This window comes from Cucurbita maxima, unplaced genomic scaffold (genome assembly GCF_002738345.1).
Source record: "Cucurbita maxima cultivar Rimu unplaced genomic scaffold, Cmax_1.0 Cma_Scf00012, whole genome shotgun sequence".
In the NCBI taxonomy this organism is placed as follows: domain Eukaryota; kingdom Viridiplantae; phylum Streptophyta; class Magnoliopsida; order Cucurbitales; family Cucurbitaceae; genus Cucurbita; species Cucurbita maxima.
In genome coordinates this window covers 172051-187648 of record NW_019272028.1, presented here as the reverse complement: position 1 = coordinate 187648, position 15598 = coordinate 172051, and the positions used below count along the sequence as shown (strand labels likewise).

The 15598-nt window shown below is 33.6% G+C and overlaps 2 protein-coding genes and 1 long non-coding RNA gene across 5 annotated transcripts; 2 read left to right on the top strand and 1 right to left on the bottom strand.

Moving 5' to 3' along the window:
- Positions 1-3546: 3546 nt before the first annotated feature.
- Positions 3547-4365, bottom strand: LOC111487431. The gene is made up of 3 exons (XR_002719069.1): positions 4294-4365; positions 3839-4020; positions 3547-3600 (listed from the first exon to the last, which is right to left on the bottom strand). It is a non-coding gene; the product is annotated as an uncharacterized LOC111487431 (long non-coding RNA).
- A 3186-nt stretch (positions 4366-7551) lies between these two features.
- Positions 7552-11528, top strand: LOC111487619 (transcription factor TGA7-like). 3 transcript variants are annotated; one of them, XM_023135085.1, is made up of 10 exons: positions 7552-7899; positions 8212-8349; positions 8898-9070; positions 9164-9238; positions 9336-9395; positions 9480-9557; positions 9630-9693; positions 10377-10648; positions 10798-11019; positions 11139-11528. In XM_023135085.1, the coding sequence occupies exons 3-10, from the start codon at positions 8912-8914 to the stop codon at positions 11325-11327; spliced, it is 1119 nt and encodes a 372-aa protein (XP_022990853.1). In that variant the 5' UTR covers positions 7552-7899; positions 8212-8349; positions 8898-8911; the 3' UTR covers positions 11328-11528. The 3 variants fall into 3 exon arrangements, with proteins under 3 accessions (XP_022990853.1, XP_022990851.1, XP_022990854.1); XM_023135083.1 differs by lacking the exon at positions 7552-7899 and having other exon boundaries at positions 8161-8349; XM_023135086.1 differs by lacking the exons at positions 7552-7899; positions 8212-8349 and adding an exon at positions 8380-8441.
- Positions 11529-11774: 246 nt separating this feature from the next.
- On the top strand, positions 11775-15546 carry LOC111487041 (protein disulfide-isomerase 5-2-like). The gene is made up of 5 exons (XM_023134256.1): positions 11775-12194; positions 13120-13223; positions 13460-13833; positions 14174-14478; positions 14959-15546. Exons 1-5 carry the CDS (start codon positions 11979-11981, stop codon positions 15283-15285), a joined length of 1326 nt encoding a protein of 441 aa, XP_022990024.1. The 5' UTR covers positions 11775-11978; the 3' UTR covers positions 15286-15546.
- The last annotated feature ends 52 nt before the right edge of the window (positions 15547-15598 follow it).

The following is a 15598-nucleotide window of genomic DNA, read 5'->3' as shown; positions in this document are numbered from 1 at the left end:
TCATAAACATATCGTAGTCATATCATTTTCATAAACATATCGTAGTCATATCATTTTCATAAACATATCATAGTCATATCATTTTCATAAACATATCATAGTCATATCATTTCATATTCATATCATTTCCTAAACATTTCATAATCATCATTTCATAAACATATTACAGTCAACATTTCATAAACATATCACAGTCATATCATTTTCATAAACATATCACAATCATATCATTTTCATAAACATATCACAGTCATCATTTTCATAAACCTTTCAGTTATATCATACCATATTCACATAATTTCCTAAACATTTCATAATCATGAGGCACATTTCATCATGCAACATCAATTTGTAACCATACCGAAACTTGGTTGGCCTAAGTCGAAGGTACTAAAACTCTTTGATGCTGGTGTGACACATGTCATCATACATCAATTTCTAACCATATCGATAGTAAAGTCATTTGATTGGTCTAGGCCGAAGTTACTACAACTTCTTGATGCTAGCATTAAGTACCATTTATTTGGTTGACCTAGGTTGAAGATACTACAACTCCTTTTGATGCTAACACTACTTAAAACTATCCTCTAAAATTTAATTCTACATGAGGAATTCAACCATCATAAATTAGAACTATGGAAATTGACTCACCTAATTTTGTATAAAATAATTTAAACCTACTCCTAATCATTTAACCTAGCTCAAACTAATTTTACATAAAATAATTTAAACTTACTCTTAATAATTTAAACTACCTAATTTTACATTAAATAATTTAAATTTACTCAATAATTTAAACTAGATAAGCTTAAACTGACTCAAAAATGTTAAACCAGCTCTATACATAAATAATTTAAACTATGAGCTAAAAGTAATTCTTTGAAATTAGAAGAAAAGGAAGAAAAGGGTCTAAACATATTAAACTCAAATTGAACTAGTCAAAATTAAATGTTTGGCTTGAAGTATGTTAAATGACCTAGTATATGAATGAAGACAAAATATGAATGTTTAGCTTGAAGTAATTTTATGTTAAATGATCTACTAAAAAGTATGAAGGAAGACAAAATATACTGAAACATAGATTTAATCCTTATTATTAAAAGTATGATCTACTAAAAGATTATATGAGTGATGATAAAATATGCTAGAACATGAGATTAATCTTCATTATTAAATGTATGATATACAAAAAGAATATATGAACTAAGATAAAATATGCCGGTTGAAAAGTAAGCCCCACAATATGAAAGGGAAAAAAAATGAAGGAAAAAAAAATCAAGGGCAAAATTCAATTTTGAATTCTTGGTAAGAACAAAAAAAAAAAAACAAAAAAGAAATTGACAAAAATTAATTAAGAAACAAATAAAGCTCCAGAAACGGCGCATTATGCCTATATGCGATTCGATTGGCAAAGGGATGAAGTGTTGGGTCACAAATTATAGATAGGGAAAAAAAAACAGCAACACCATCACTAATATCATGATCGTTTAATAAAATCAATACATATGCCAAGGATAATGTGTGCGCCTATTATGATTGAACAAATTCAAAAGATTCTCATTTTAGTTTTAAGTTGAAAGCTAACTAACTATAATTTATTGGTTAGGTTGCATATAAATGACATCGGGATTCACGTTATGCCTAGATTCACTTAAGTTGTTATTAAAAAGGAATGCATTGTGATAATAAATCTATAAAAAAAATTCACATAGGTTCTAAAAATTACAACTACAATGTGTTAAATATAAATGAGGGATTGTTTTCTTTCTCCAAGCAGGTTAGAGATATTCTAATGTTTGTGATACTTATCAATTTTATTAATTTAAAAAATCAATGTAATATTTTACGGATTAACTTTTTTTATCAATCAAGACCTACCCATCTTTATACGTCATTAAATGACAAAATAACAATACTATATATATATATATATATCAAAATTAAATGATAAAATAACAATACAATACAATACTATATAGATATATATATATAGAACTTAATAACTTATTTGAAAATACTCCATATTTTAATTTGATTAAGTAGACATGTTTGTTTAATAAATAAAACTTGCTACACTTTACCAGCGATTGCTACCTAAAATGCAGTAAAAATATTTACTATTACAAAATTACATAAAAATAATTTAAACATCATTTCAATTAGTTATAGCATATAGTAGACTGATAGGTGAATTTAGAATTATTTACTCTTAGGTTGCAAAATTTATAAAGAATTTTTGGCATGATTCAACTTTAAAAAAAAACATAATAATTTATTTCTCCTATCGTACAGACAATTGAAAAATGACACAAAATTAGTAGCCAAAAATAAGATAATATATAAATTTAAAGCTTTTCAGATTAGAAAGAAAGAAAAACGTTTGCAAAAGCATTTAAAAAATGAGAAAAAAAAAAAGCTAAATATCAGATGACAAAAAGGAAATCTGGTAAATGTTGAATCCCATCTTTCGTGAAACTACAGGGTCGAAGAAACTAGAATTTAAAAATAAGACAAGAAATGATTTCCGACGGCAATCATTAGCATTATAAAATTCAAAATAATCACGAGATGTCGTTTGACATATTATAAAAACAATTCAACATGTAAAAGACAAAAGGAGTTACTATGATTCAAAATCATTTTAGGTTCCAACGTTTTTTTTTTAAAATTCGAAAGTCCATAAAAGAATTAGAAGAAATTTTATGGAAACAGAATCACCGTTAAAAACATGATCTCTAAAGAATTTGAAAGAAGGAAAGAGCAGTTGGTTCAGATATGATTTAAATATTCAAACTATAAATTTTAAGAGATGATTAGTAGATTTGAAGTTTTCTAAATTTAGATGATTTACTGTCCGTGTATTAAGCTATAAATACGGTAATTATGTACCTCTAAGCATCAAGTCCTATCTATTCTATCTATTCTATCTGTTCTTATCTCTTTCACTATTCTTTTATCAAACAAGGTTCACCTGAGATGGTGAAGCAAGCTACTCGGCTATGGACACAAAAACAAAGAGTGTTAGCTTCACCTGAAATGCAACGAGCGCTGATGAACAGAAGAAGCTTCGGTTTCCATTTTGGACGTTCCGAAGAACCTGCATACAAAGAGACACGAAAATAACCTAGACAGTTAGATCTGTTCGCAATCAAGTCGAAGCAACCATGAGATCGAAAAAGTAAACGGTCAAGCTCGTAAAACTCATTCTCCAAAGAGAAAAACAAAGAAACAAGAAGGAAACAAACACTCAGGAAAAATCGGAAACCTAGAATCGTCATTCACCTCTTCTTCCAGATCCGACAACCTAACTAGTAAGACACAAAAAAGAACAAGAAGAATAACATAGAGAGAACCTAAAATCATCTCTTCCAACAAGAAGTGCAGCAGCAAAAGCTCAGCGATCGGGGCGAGAAGTTCTGAGGAAGGGATGAAAGAAAACGAGCGGGAAAGTGAAGAAGGATGAAAAGGATGATGGAGAAAAGAAAAACGTTTGCAAAAGCATTTAAGAAAAAAAAAAAATAATCTAAATATTTGATGACCAAAAACCTGGTGAATGTTGAATCTCATCTCATCTTTCGTGAACTGACAGGGTCGAAGAAACTAGAGCTTAAAGAAGGCGAGATATGATTTCAGTTTCTAATCATTTGCATTATAATAATTATAATAATCACGACATGTCGTTTTTCCTATTGTAAAAACAATTCAACGAGTAAAAAACACAAGGAATTATTGTGATTTAAAATCATTTTAGGTTTCTAACATTTTGAAAGCAAAAAAAAAAAAAAAAAAAAATCATAACAGAACTAGAAGAAAATTTATGGAAACAGAATCACTGTACTAAACACGATTGTCAACGAAGTTGAAAGAACAAAGAGCGGTAGCTTCACATGAGATTAAGCAAGCAACTCGGCCATGGTCATAAGGCAAAGCAGCGAGGCTCAAATGCCTCCGGCGCACGTTAGCGGCAAGCGCTGATGAAAGCAAGAAGTTTCGGTCTCCATTGTTGTACGGCTGAAGAACCTGCAGACAAAGAGAATGCGAAAACAACCTACACCGTAAGATCCGTTCGCAATCCAGTCGAAGCAACCAGGAGATCGTAAAATAAAACAGTCGATCAAGTAAAACTCATTCTGCAAAGAGAGAAACATAGAAACAAGAAGAAAACGAACACTCAAACAAAATCAAAATCATCATTGATCTCATCCACGTCTGAAAAAACTAATTACTAAGAAACAGAAAAAGGAAAAACAAAAAGAAGAACATAGAAAGAACCTAGAATCATCTCTTCCATACCTTAACTGCAGCAGCAAAATCTCAGCGAAAGAAAACGAGCGATAAAATAGCGGGAAAGTGAAAGAAAATGAGGCTTCCGTGGAGGAGCTTTGCTTTTAAAGCTGTGCGGCGTTTATAGCACAAGTTGTAGACTATGATAGAAGCTGAGACGGCCCATTGTAAGAAACGAGTGGGCCTTGGATTCAAGCGAAGCCCAATAGAAACTCCCAACGTTTGGGCCGGAGAAGGCCCATCTTTTCGTTTCAAGTAATGGAGCGTGGCCCATAGTCGTTGGAAGTGGTTGATGTGCTTGTACATCCAAAAACAAATGTTTTTATTTTAAAAATAATAATTTAAAATATTAAAAATATACCACATGCTTTGCACATAACATGGTATTACAAGTTTATGCATTTATATCAATTACTATAATATCTCAATTAACAAAAACATTATATCTTCGATTAAAATATTTATTCTTTAGATTTATTAGCTTATCGTGTACCGATTGAATTCCTCTTTTTCTTCGAAATGATTTTAAAAATAAAATAATAAAAGTATTTAAAGACGCCAAAAGTGTGTATATATATTAATAATTTAAAATTAACTCTTAACACTTTTTTTCTCAGATTATTCTGGTTTATTTTAATTATAATAAAAATAAAAAACACAAAACATATGCCTCTAGGTTACTCAATTATTAGGCTCTTCCTTAGTTAAGAATCTAAATGGGTTTTTTCTTTTTTCTTTTTTTTTTAAGAAAAAAAAAACTTTTCACTTCATAGAGACCACGTGGAGACAACAAAAAATAGGAAGAAATAATAATAATAATAATAATAAAAAATTAAAAAAAAAAAGAAAGCAATTCCAACGGTTGAGAGTGTTTCCTTGTCTTGCACCACCAAATACTACATTCCAAGAATAGAATGCATTTTAACATTCCCTTTAACTATTAATTAATTAATTAATGCACCATCTATCTTATTACGGATGATTGCATAAATTATTTTATTATTAATACAAGGAATTTAAGAGAACCAACAACAAAAGTATAGAATTAAGGAAGCAGAACATCCCATTATAACTCCATAAATGATTAAATTCTTTGTCTGTCTCTAATTATTTAATAATTCACACTGATTTATTGTTTTTTTTCTCAGTTATAGGTAAATTATTCAAAAATAACTATTCTTAAATAAGTAAAAAAAAAAAAATCTACCACGAGTAAAAGAATTATATTAACAGTCTTAGAATATAAATTTAATAGATATTGAAAATCTAAATAATGTAGGTTTATATTCGGATTGGTATTATTTTTGTATAAATGAATTTATTAATTTCACGTGCAAAAAAAAAAATATAATAATAATTAAAAACGGGGACCCAAAGAATTTAATAATTATTTAATTAAGTGCCATATTCTATATTCAATGAAGGATATGAAAAGATTCTGTTTGTAAATTAGGAGAGAGAGAGGGATAGATTCTGTAGGGTTTTCTTGGTTTAATAATGTAAGTGTTTATAACACCAATATATATGTAGCAAAGAATATAATACACTTTTCCTTTCTATGCTCTCCAAACTAATAATTTAATCCTTTAACGTGTCACAATGTATATTATAAAGATTCAGTTTTCATGAATTAAAATTTTGTCAATATTTAATGAGATTTTAAATATGATTTATAAATAGCATTGTTCTTATCCCATAAAAATCCAAATAGTAGAAAAAATTATTATGTATTTTTAAAAGATTACGCGTACCCTAACAGGCAAGCCGTACACGTTAGTTTTTTTTCCTATATAAAAAAAAAGGTGTAAATGTAAATGTAAATAAAGAAGAGGCAAGGGAGAGAGATTAAAGCGAGTTAGTTATTAAGTTATTTAATAATAAAATCGAAAGTGTTTTATAAAGGAAAGTGTGTGTTGGACATTGCATTGTAAGCATTATTATTTATTAATTGACGTAAGAAAATGACAAATATCCCAAAAAGAAAATAAAAGGCAAAAGAAGCTTGTTTCCTCTCTTTTCTTTTTTTTCTCCCCTTTTTCTCCCCTTTTCACTAGCTCATTTATTTACTTCACAGTCTCTATTTTACCAATTAAATGCTCAATCAATTTAATATATAATTTAATTGGAATAAAATTAAATGTCTCCCGAATTAAAATTATACATTTTTTAATTTATAGAAAACTTGTTAATGTCCGGAAAAACAAACCCTATTGATATTATTGATGAATGGATATTTAGTGGATAAGATTTTATTTAATTAGTACGATATAGTTTGATAAACTAAGTAGATAAAATTTACAAAAATATACTAATATTTTGACTTTGAATTAAAAATAAAATAATTTTATAATATAATGCTGATTCAAGGACAAAATTGTTTAACGAATAAGCTGCCTTTGTATATAAATAAAAAGAATTATGCATACATTTATGGCACCTGAACAAAGGGCTCTTTTTCTTTTTCTTTTTCCTTTTTAATTATTTACTAATTGAATTTGCGGTTGAAAAGAAATAAAGACGCAAGGAGATAAGGGGAAAAAAGAAGGGAAAAAGAAAAAGGAGAAGAAAAAAAAGATGGGATGGTGGTGGACGAGTCAGTCCAAATTGGATGGAGAAATGCTCTTCCATCCAATAAGTGCACAAAGAAGCTTTTTTTTATTTTTTATTTTTTATTTTAGCATCTTTTTTTATATTTTGCTTCAAATGGAAAAATATAAAAGAAATCAAAACTCTTTCAAATTGATTATAATATATTAGATCAAAGTTGAATCCTATTATTTTTATTTTGTCAAATAAAATTTGTAAGTTTGATTTAAAAATAATAAATAAATTCATGTCGGGTTAGAAATAAAATTTTTAAAATATTATATATGGGTAAAAATTGACAAATAAATATACGTTTGAATTTTAGTTAACCTTATATTATTTATTCCTTTATGAATATTTCATTATTACAACAAATTACTATTTTCCAGAAAATAACATATTCAACATTATTTTTGTGTATGAAAATCAATTCGGTTTCAGCAGTTGATCAAAGATTCAAAACTTCAATTCTCTATTACTTTCAATCTGAATTGTCAGTGTTTTTCTTGCTCATCAAGTGTTTAATTAAAACTATCCTTAATCATCCAAAGTTTAATTTACTTTATTTAATAGCTTTATTATTAATTTAACATATTTCTTAACTCCCCCTTATTATATAATGCTTAGAAGCTTAAATCAAGAGTTAGTTTGAAAGTTTGGAGAAATCTTGTTATTGGGTTTGTCTTGATTAAAAGACAAAAAAAACAGAAGCATTATTGGGCTATTAGGGCATCGAGGATTTTGTTTGAAGCTTCAAAGCTTCGAATCTATGGCGGGAATGGATGGTTCGTTTGATCTCGCGGAACTCAGTAGAAGAGTTGACGATGCTGATTCGAATAAGGGAAGGACGATCCAAATTTCATGGCCGAATCGGGCAGGGCCCGGGCAGCTTTAGAAGTTTATTCCAAAAAGTTACTTGCAGTTTCGGCCATAGAAATCAACCTCGGGACTGCAGATGCATGGCGGGCAGACAGAAATGGCTACGTCGGCGGAAAATGCACGTTAGATCGACGGAGAGAGAGGCGTAGGGTAAGAAATAGCGTAGAATTATTGGGGGGTTTTGGTTTGGAGAATCCGTTTAGTTGTGATGGCGAGGTAGCTTAACCTTAACCCTCCAATGGTGGAAAGTGAGGTCATAGCGACGTTAACAGCTGATTGACTGTAGAATTTAGCGCTAAAAAACAAAGGTAAAAAAGGGGAGGAAGAGAAGAGGGAGCCGAGTGGGCGGGATGAAGAAAAAGTTAAAAATAAACTTGTATATATATGTGATGGGTTCTCTATCCTTTTTTTTCCATTGTTGAGTTGCTTTCTCATTTCTTTGTGTTTCTTTCCAACTCATAGGGAAGTGGATGAGCGAGGAACTTCATTTCATATTTTATTATCTTTTGAAGGCGGCATCGTTTCCACACCGGGTTTGATCTGCCCACTATTTCAGACCTCTGTGTAGTCATTTTCTACTGTTATTTAACTTAGATTCAGGTATCTCGAATTGTTTCATCATGAAACAAAACCTCTGTTCTTCCTTTTCTTCTTCTTCTTCTTCTCTGGCTTTGGCTACCGCTTCAAGACTGGTTTGAATATTTTTTTTCAGAATTGAATTTATCCCTTTCTCCCCCCTGCTTTGCTGCCCATCTTCTTGTGTTTATTTGTTATTGATTTGCAGTACATGTGGGAGTCTCTTGCTATAACCTTCTTTTCATAATTGTAAGGGGATGGGACTTTGAAGCTGTGTTCATCCATGTTTGCTTCTTTTGATCTTTTCTCCTCATAGACCCAGTTGTTATTTTTGTTTTTGAATGAAGGCATGCTATTAGAATTGCAATAGTTTCTATAGAATGATCCATATTTTGTATTGGTTCCTTAGATAATACTTCTCTAGATCCAATTGTTTTCTCCCCTGTTTTTTTTTTTGTTGGGGTTCTTCAATTCTATCAATTATTCTGTATGGCATACCCTTTTTTCGAAATTGAAGGATGGCTGAATTGTCTTTTTCAGTTCTTAATTGTTTCCCTTTTCCATCTTTTCAGTCCATTTTACTCTTATGATTAGTCAACAGAGTATGAGCTCTTCATCCACTCAACTCTATGCTTCAAATATGGGTATCTATGAGCCATTTTACCAGATCAACTCATGGGGAACTGCCTACAGTCGTCCACTTTTATCGCCTATTATAAAAGTGGACGACTGTGTTGACAATAAAGTGAGAACACTATCTTTGTTCTTGTAAGAAAACCTGAGTTCCAAGGTTATCATCTTGTTGGATTCTAGTAATTTTTGTTTTCTGACTTTGTAGCCCGAGTTAATTCCTTTTGAATCGATGGATCATCCTGAGAGCAGTCAAGAAATGAACAAACCAATTGATGATAAGGTGAATAGACTGCGAACCAGCTCTCTCTCGTGCACTCTTCATTTTCTTCCTTTGTTTTCTTCACCTTCTGTTTACATCATCCAATAAACATATGCAGGTTCAAAGACGTTTAGCACAAAATCGAGAAGCAGCTCGTAAAAGCCGTATGAGGAAAAAGGTGCTGAAAGACGATCATTTGCACAAGTTTTTGTTGATATCTGATATTATATGATTGGAGGACTTATTGAACTTTGTCTTGTAGGTTTATGTGCAGCAGTTGGAAACTAGCCGTTTGAAGCTGGCACAGTTGGAGCAGGAGCTAGAAAGAACCAAGCTGAAGGTAAGATGGAGGTCATCCTTTTCTTATACAGTTTCTATCCTGTACCCAATTAAGCATATCTCTGTGTTGCAGGGTGTACACACAAGCTGTGTGGTAGATACCAGCCACTTGGGATTCGGCGGATTGGTAAACCCAGGTTTGTGATTTCATGTCTTACCTCCACACAATTTCACCTTAATTGGTACCTCCTTATTTTCCTTATAGTTTGACTAAGTGACCTCATATGTGAGATTCCACATTGGTGGGAGTGAGAAATTAAGCATTTTTTATAAGGGTGTGAAAACCTTTCCCTAACAAACACGTTTTAAAAACCTTAAGGGAAAGCCCGAAAAGAAAAGCCCAAAGAACACAATATCTGCTAGGGATGAGCTTGGGCTGTTATAAATGGTTTCAGAGCCAAACACCGTGCGGTGGGCCAGCGAGAACGCTGAATCTCGAAGGGGGGTGGACACCGAATGGTGTACTAGCGAAGACGCTAAGCCCCGAAGGGAGGTGGATTGTGAGATTCCACATCAGTTGGAGAGGAGAACTAAGATTCCTTATAAAGGGTGTGAAAACCTCTCCCTAGCAGACACGCTTTAAAAACCTTGAAAAGAAGCCCGAAAGGGAAAACCCAACGAGACAATACCTGCTAGCGGTAGGCTTGGGCGGTTTCATCATACCTTTAATGTACCTTCTTTCTTCGCCAATCCAACAGCAGGTTTTGTTTCTCTTTAAACACAAACAGAAGTGTAACTGAGTTGTAATGTTCATCTAGATAAAGAAGAAAAAAACTCGAGCGCTGGTTCCAATCTGAGATTTCTGCTACTTAACTTTCAGGGATTGCTGCATTTGAGATGGAGTATAATCACTGGGTTGAGGAGCAACAGAGGCAGGTCACTGAACTGAGAAAAGCGTTGCAAGTTCATGTAACCGATATGGAACTCCAAATTTTGGTGGAGAGCAGCTTAAACCATTACCACAACTTGTTTTGCATGAAGGCAAATGTTGCAAAGGCTGATGTATTCTATTTAATGTCTGGAGTATGGAGATCATCAGCAGAGCGTTTTTTCCTCTGGATTGGGGGATTTCGCCCATCCGAGCTGCTAAACGTAACAACTTTTTATTCGACTTCGTAATGAAAATTGAACTTTACCATGCCAATATGTGCACGTTCTCCCTTTCCTTTTGCATTATATAGCCAAATAACAGATGAGGATCCTGGTTTAGATGGTGAAAAACCTCCCATATATGCTGACAGGTTCTGAAGCCATACTTCGGGCCGTTAAACGAACAACAAAGAGCCGATATCCACAAGTTGCATCAGTCGTCTCGGCAAGCCGAAGACGCACTCACACAGGGAATGGAAAAATTGCACCAGAATCTATCCCTCAGCATTGCCAATGATCCTCTTGGAAGCTATATTTCTCAGATGGGTGATGGGATGGAGAGACTAGAAGCATTGGAGAGCTTTGTAAGCCAGGTAATGTACTGCATTTTCTTTCACATCAAATGGACTTGATTTGCCTTTCTGAGTATGGTAAGTGTATGACAATAGTTTTTGCTTCGGTCCTGAACTGTGAACCGTTGTCACTCGGTCAGCCGAGCGTGTGTTACTCTTTTCTTGAACAGGCAGACCATCTCAGGCAACAAACTTTGAAGAGAGTGTCTCACATCCTAACCACCAAACAAGCAGCACAAGGCTTGCTCGCTTTAGGCGAGTACTTCCATCGTCTCCGTGTTCTCAGTTCCCTCTGGACCACCCGACCTCGCGAACCCGCCGAGCCATGAAAGGTTCAGACATGTTCCAGCCACCATATTAAGGCATAGACTACAAAGGGAGATATAAATCCTGGTATAAGGTTCACTGCTAGGCACAGTTTAGTATCCAAGTTCTCTGGTTTGCAAAAGATGTAAATATCAGTCCTTCCTATAATGCTCTCAGTGTAAGCAAACTTAGTTCATTAATTTAATATAGTAAAATTTTGTTTTTATATACTCCCAGTTAAAATTAAAGTAATTTTATTTTCATCCCAAATATAAATAATGCAATTAAATAATATTAGGTTAAACAAAAGGACTTTTCACTTTAAAATATTTATTTTTCAAAGGCTAACAAACCCACTCTATTTAAAAAAATGAAAACTATTATTATCACTTTATTAAGTTTGTTAAAATAAAAATAAAAATAAAAATAAAAACTAAAACATTTTGGAAATGAGAAAATAAAAGAAATGAATTAAAACGAAATTGTTTTGGAGGCAGTTCTGTCTTCGGAAGTGATTTCGAAGACCTCACAAATCAAAATCTGCTTGCTTAGAAATGAATCAAACTTGCAACTTCGGCAGTACTATGAGCAGCTGATAAACGAAGAAGAAGAAATAAATCGAAACCACGAGAGCGATCGAGATCGTGATCCTCATCAAATTGAACACTCTGAAGATGCAGAGATCGTGGCAAGCGGTGGTTATTGTCCTCGTTTCAATCTTAGCACTGCCATCTTCTTCCTTTTCGAGCTCGGAGTTGCCACTCACGGCGGATGGAACGGTGTTGGAGCTCGACGAATCCAATTTCGATCTCGCCATTTCTTCATTTGATTACATATTGGTCGACTTTTACGCCCCTTGGTGCGGCCACTGCAAGCGTCTTTCTCCAGAGGTACCTTCGTCCCCTCATATTTTCTCTTCCATTGTTCTAGATTATTCGTCGGATTCGCACTTTTAGTTACATTGTTTCTGTTATCATTTGATCTCCCTTTGGATACGTAGATGGGTGAAACAAAGTAATTTTTATTAAAACCTTAATATGGATGTGTAGAGCCAACTAAACAGAATCGAATAGGACTTCAAGTACTTATTTGTGTATTGAATCAGTTCGTCAATAATATGGAGGTTGTGACATATATGTTTTCCGATTGAACTGTCTTCGTAGCGATGAGGATTTTGAATATATGGATGTGCTAAGTCGGCTTCCATCTGGTCAAATTGAGTGGCCTAATTTCATCTTCAGGAGAATCTCAATTGTAAAGAGATTTCTGATCTGGATTGTTTGTTTCTTCAGTCTTGTGGTGTGAGTTTCACTTTCAAATTCGTTGTGGAATTTTCATAATATTCAAATAAAATTTGGAGGAGTTTCCTGTAAAGTTGGCTCTCACTTCATATCGAGGGAGATGATTCTTCGAAAGAGTAGAGGTTTCTTTAATAAATTTGTTCGTGCATCAATGATTCACAGTTTGTAGATTTTGACGCTTGGCTTTGGGTTACTATTACCAATAAGCTTCAAAATCTCTCTATTTTCTTCCATTGTCAACAATTTGATAGTTTACTTGTAAAGTTCTTTCCGGATGAGGTGTTCTTGGTTCTTGCTCCGTTTAGCACGGTACATTATTTGGACTGCAGCTGTTATTCTGCAGCCATTCTATTGCATGTGATTTTCCATATTCTTTTTAATGTGCTGAATGCTGTTGGAGTCTCTTGGAACTTGTCGTCGGGCTAAAATACAGATATCGCACCCTGCAGTGCGGTCTATTATGCACAAAATAAGTATTATTTCCTTTGGTTAATTATCTTTTTTAATTGTGTAGTTGGACGCTGCTGCGCCTCAGCTTGCCAAATTGAAGGAGCCTATAGTTCTTGCAAAACTGAATGCTGACAAGTTTACTCGTCTTGCTAAAAAATATGACGTTGAGTATGTTATTTCCTTTTATTCACATCTCCGATGTAGTAAACAATGTGGGTTTATTTTCAATAGGCTTGGAGTTTGGTTGTGTCTCTTAGATTAGATGCATAGTTTTAGTGCGAATCTCCAAGAGACCATTTCCATTATTAATGGGGAGTTTGCTACTGAATACCAGTTCTTGAATTATATTCGAAAGGCAAACTATGATTCTCTTCTAACTCCACAAACGTTTTTTTAAATTGTAGTGCCTATCCTACAATCAAGATCTTCATGCATGGCGTTCCAGTAGACTATTATGGACCAAGGAAAGCAGAGTTACTTGTCCGTTATTTGAAGAAATTTGTTGCCCCGGATGTCTCAATTCTCGAGTCAGACTCGTCGATTAATGAATTTGTTGAAGCTTCTGGGCCTTACTTCCCTATTTATTTGGGTTTCGGTTTAGATGAATCTATTATTTCTAAATTTGCTATCAAGTACAAGAAGAAAGCTTGGTTTTCAGTGGCCAAGGGATTCTCGGAGGATATCATGGTATCTTATGATTTTGATAAAGTCCCTTCCTTGGTTTCTATCCATCCAAATTACAACAATGAACGGAGCATTTTTTATGGTCCCTTTGAAGGTTGGTTTGTCTATCAACTATTACCTTGCATGTGTTTCACATCCACGTGTCATCAGAATGGATTGACAGAGTAAAAACCTTGTTATGCAGGATGCTATACCTAGTATAAACTGTTTAAGGGGCTAAGTTCCCAACTGCTTGAATTCTTATCTGTTACTTGTTTACACCAAGATGTCTGGTTGAGTTTTTATCCATTGCCAGGAATATCCCAATATCATTTCTTCTGTATATAGTTGTGTATATGCCCTTTAGGTGCTTGAATGTTGATTCGTCTCTCCATCATCGATATGTTATGCATGCTAGATAAAATTGTTTAAGCCTTCCTATTTTACTTGTGCAGATAAATTCTTGGAGGAGTTCATAAAACAAAGCTTGTTCCCTCTTGTTCTGCCCATAAACTACGACACACTTAAGCTACTAAAGGACGATGAGAGGAAAATAGCACTCACAATAGTGAAGGATGAGGATGATGACCAGACAAAGAATTTGATCAATTTATTAAAGGCTGCTGCATCTGCTAATCGTGACTTGGTGTTTGCTTATGTCGGGGCTAAACAGTGGGGAGAATTTGCTGATTCATTTGGGGACAAGAAGACCACATTACCAAAAATGATCATTTGGGATGGGGAGGAGGAATACTTAATGGTAAGTCCCTCATGAAGGCAAATGATACTGTATAGCATGTTCATTCAATCATCTACATTTAGATTTTTCTCTGTTACGATGTCACACTACTAGGACTTTGTCTGAGTGGATATGCTCACAATTTTTGTACTGCCGTAGGGTAATAAAACTCGTGACAAACTAAAGTTTCTTGAATATTTGTCTTAAAATTCACCCTGAATATTAAACCTTCGAGCATGTTATTGTTTTTAGTTAGGAATAGCGACAAACATGCATGCATGCCCAACTATGAGTATAACTGGACATGTATATATGATAGCATTCAATCACTCATGCATGTACTGAGTCTGAAGAACAAGTTTTCTTTAATGGGTAGAAAGATTATGAAATTAGTCAAGGTGTGCATAAACTGGCCCGAACACTCACAAATATAAAATAAAAGATGCGTGAATGTATGTACATATCATACTGAGGTAGTTTTTCTGTTTTTCTGTTTGATAGGTTATTGGTTCAGAAAGCATCATTGGGAACGACCATGCATCCGAAATTTCTAAATTTGTTGAAGGATATAGGGAAGGGAGAACTGAAGAAAGAAGAGTTGCAGGTCCTTCATTTATTGGCTTCATAAATTCAATGATAGGCACCTGGAGTGTATACATCATTGTATTTATAGTTGCTATAGTAATGCTTTTCCAATACCTCACGAAAGATGATAACGAATATCATAGAGTCGATACTCCTGCTCAGGATCAGGTTGACCAAATTAGTGGCAGCTCTACCTCACAGGTTGAAAGGACTGAGTACAGGGCTGGTGACAAGGAAGATTGAATGTGAAATTTGGTGAATTAATTATTAGCATGACCTTTGAACGGCTTAGGGAAGCAGATATTGACAAGAATCAGACATAAAAGTATCTTGGGAGCCATAAAATAACTGATGAAATGTGTATTTTGGTGATCTGTTCCCAAGCGCTTTACCCCTTGCGAAAGTGAACTTATATTTGATGTATGCTTTTTATGCTTTACTTTGTAACAGTTAGGTTTCTGGATCAATCGAATTGAATTGACTTCTGCAGATAGATATTGTTCATGTTGGCTCTTTTAGTTGGAAGAATTGACTTATGCAGATAGATACTGCTCAT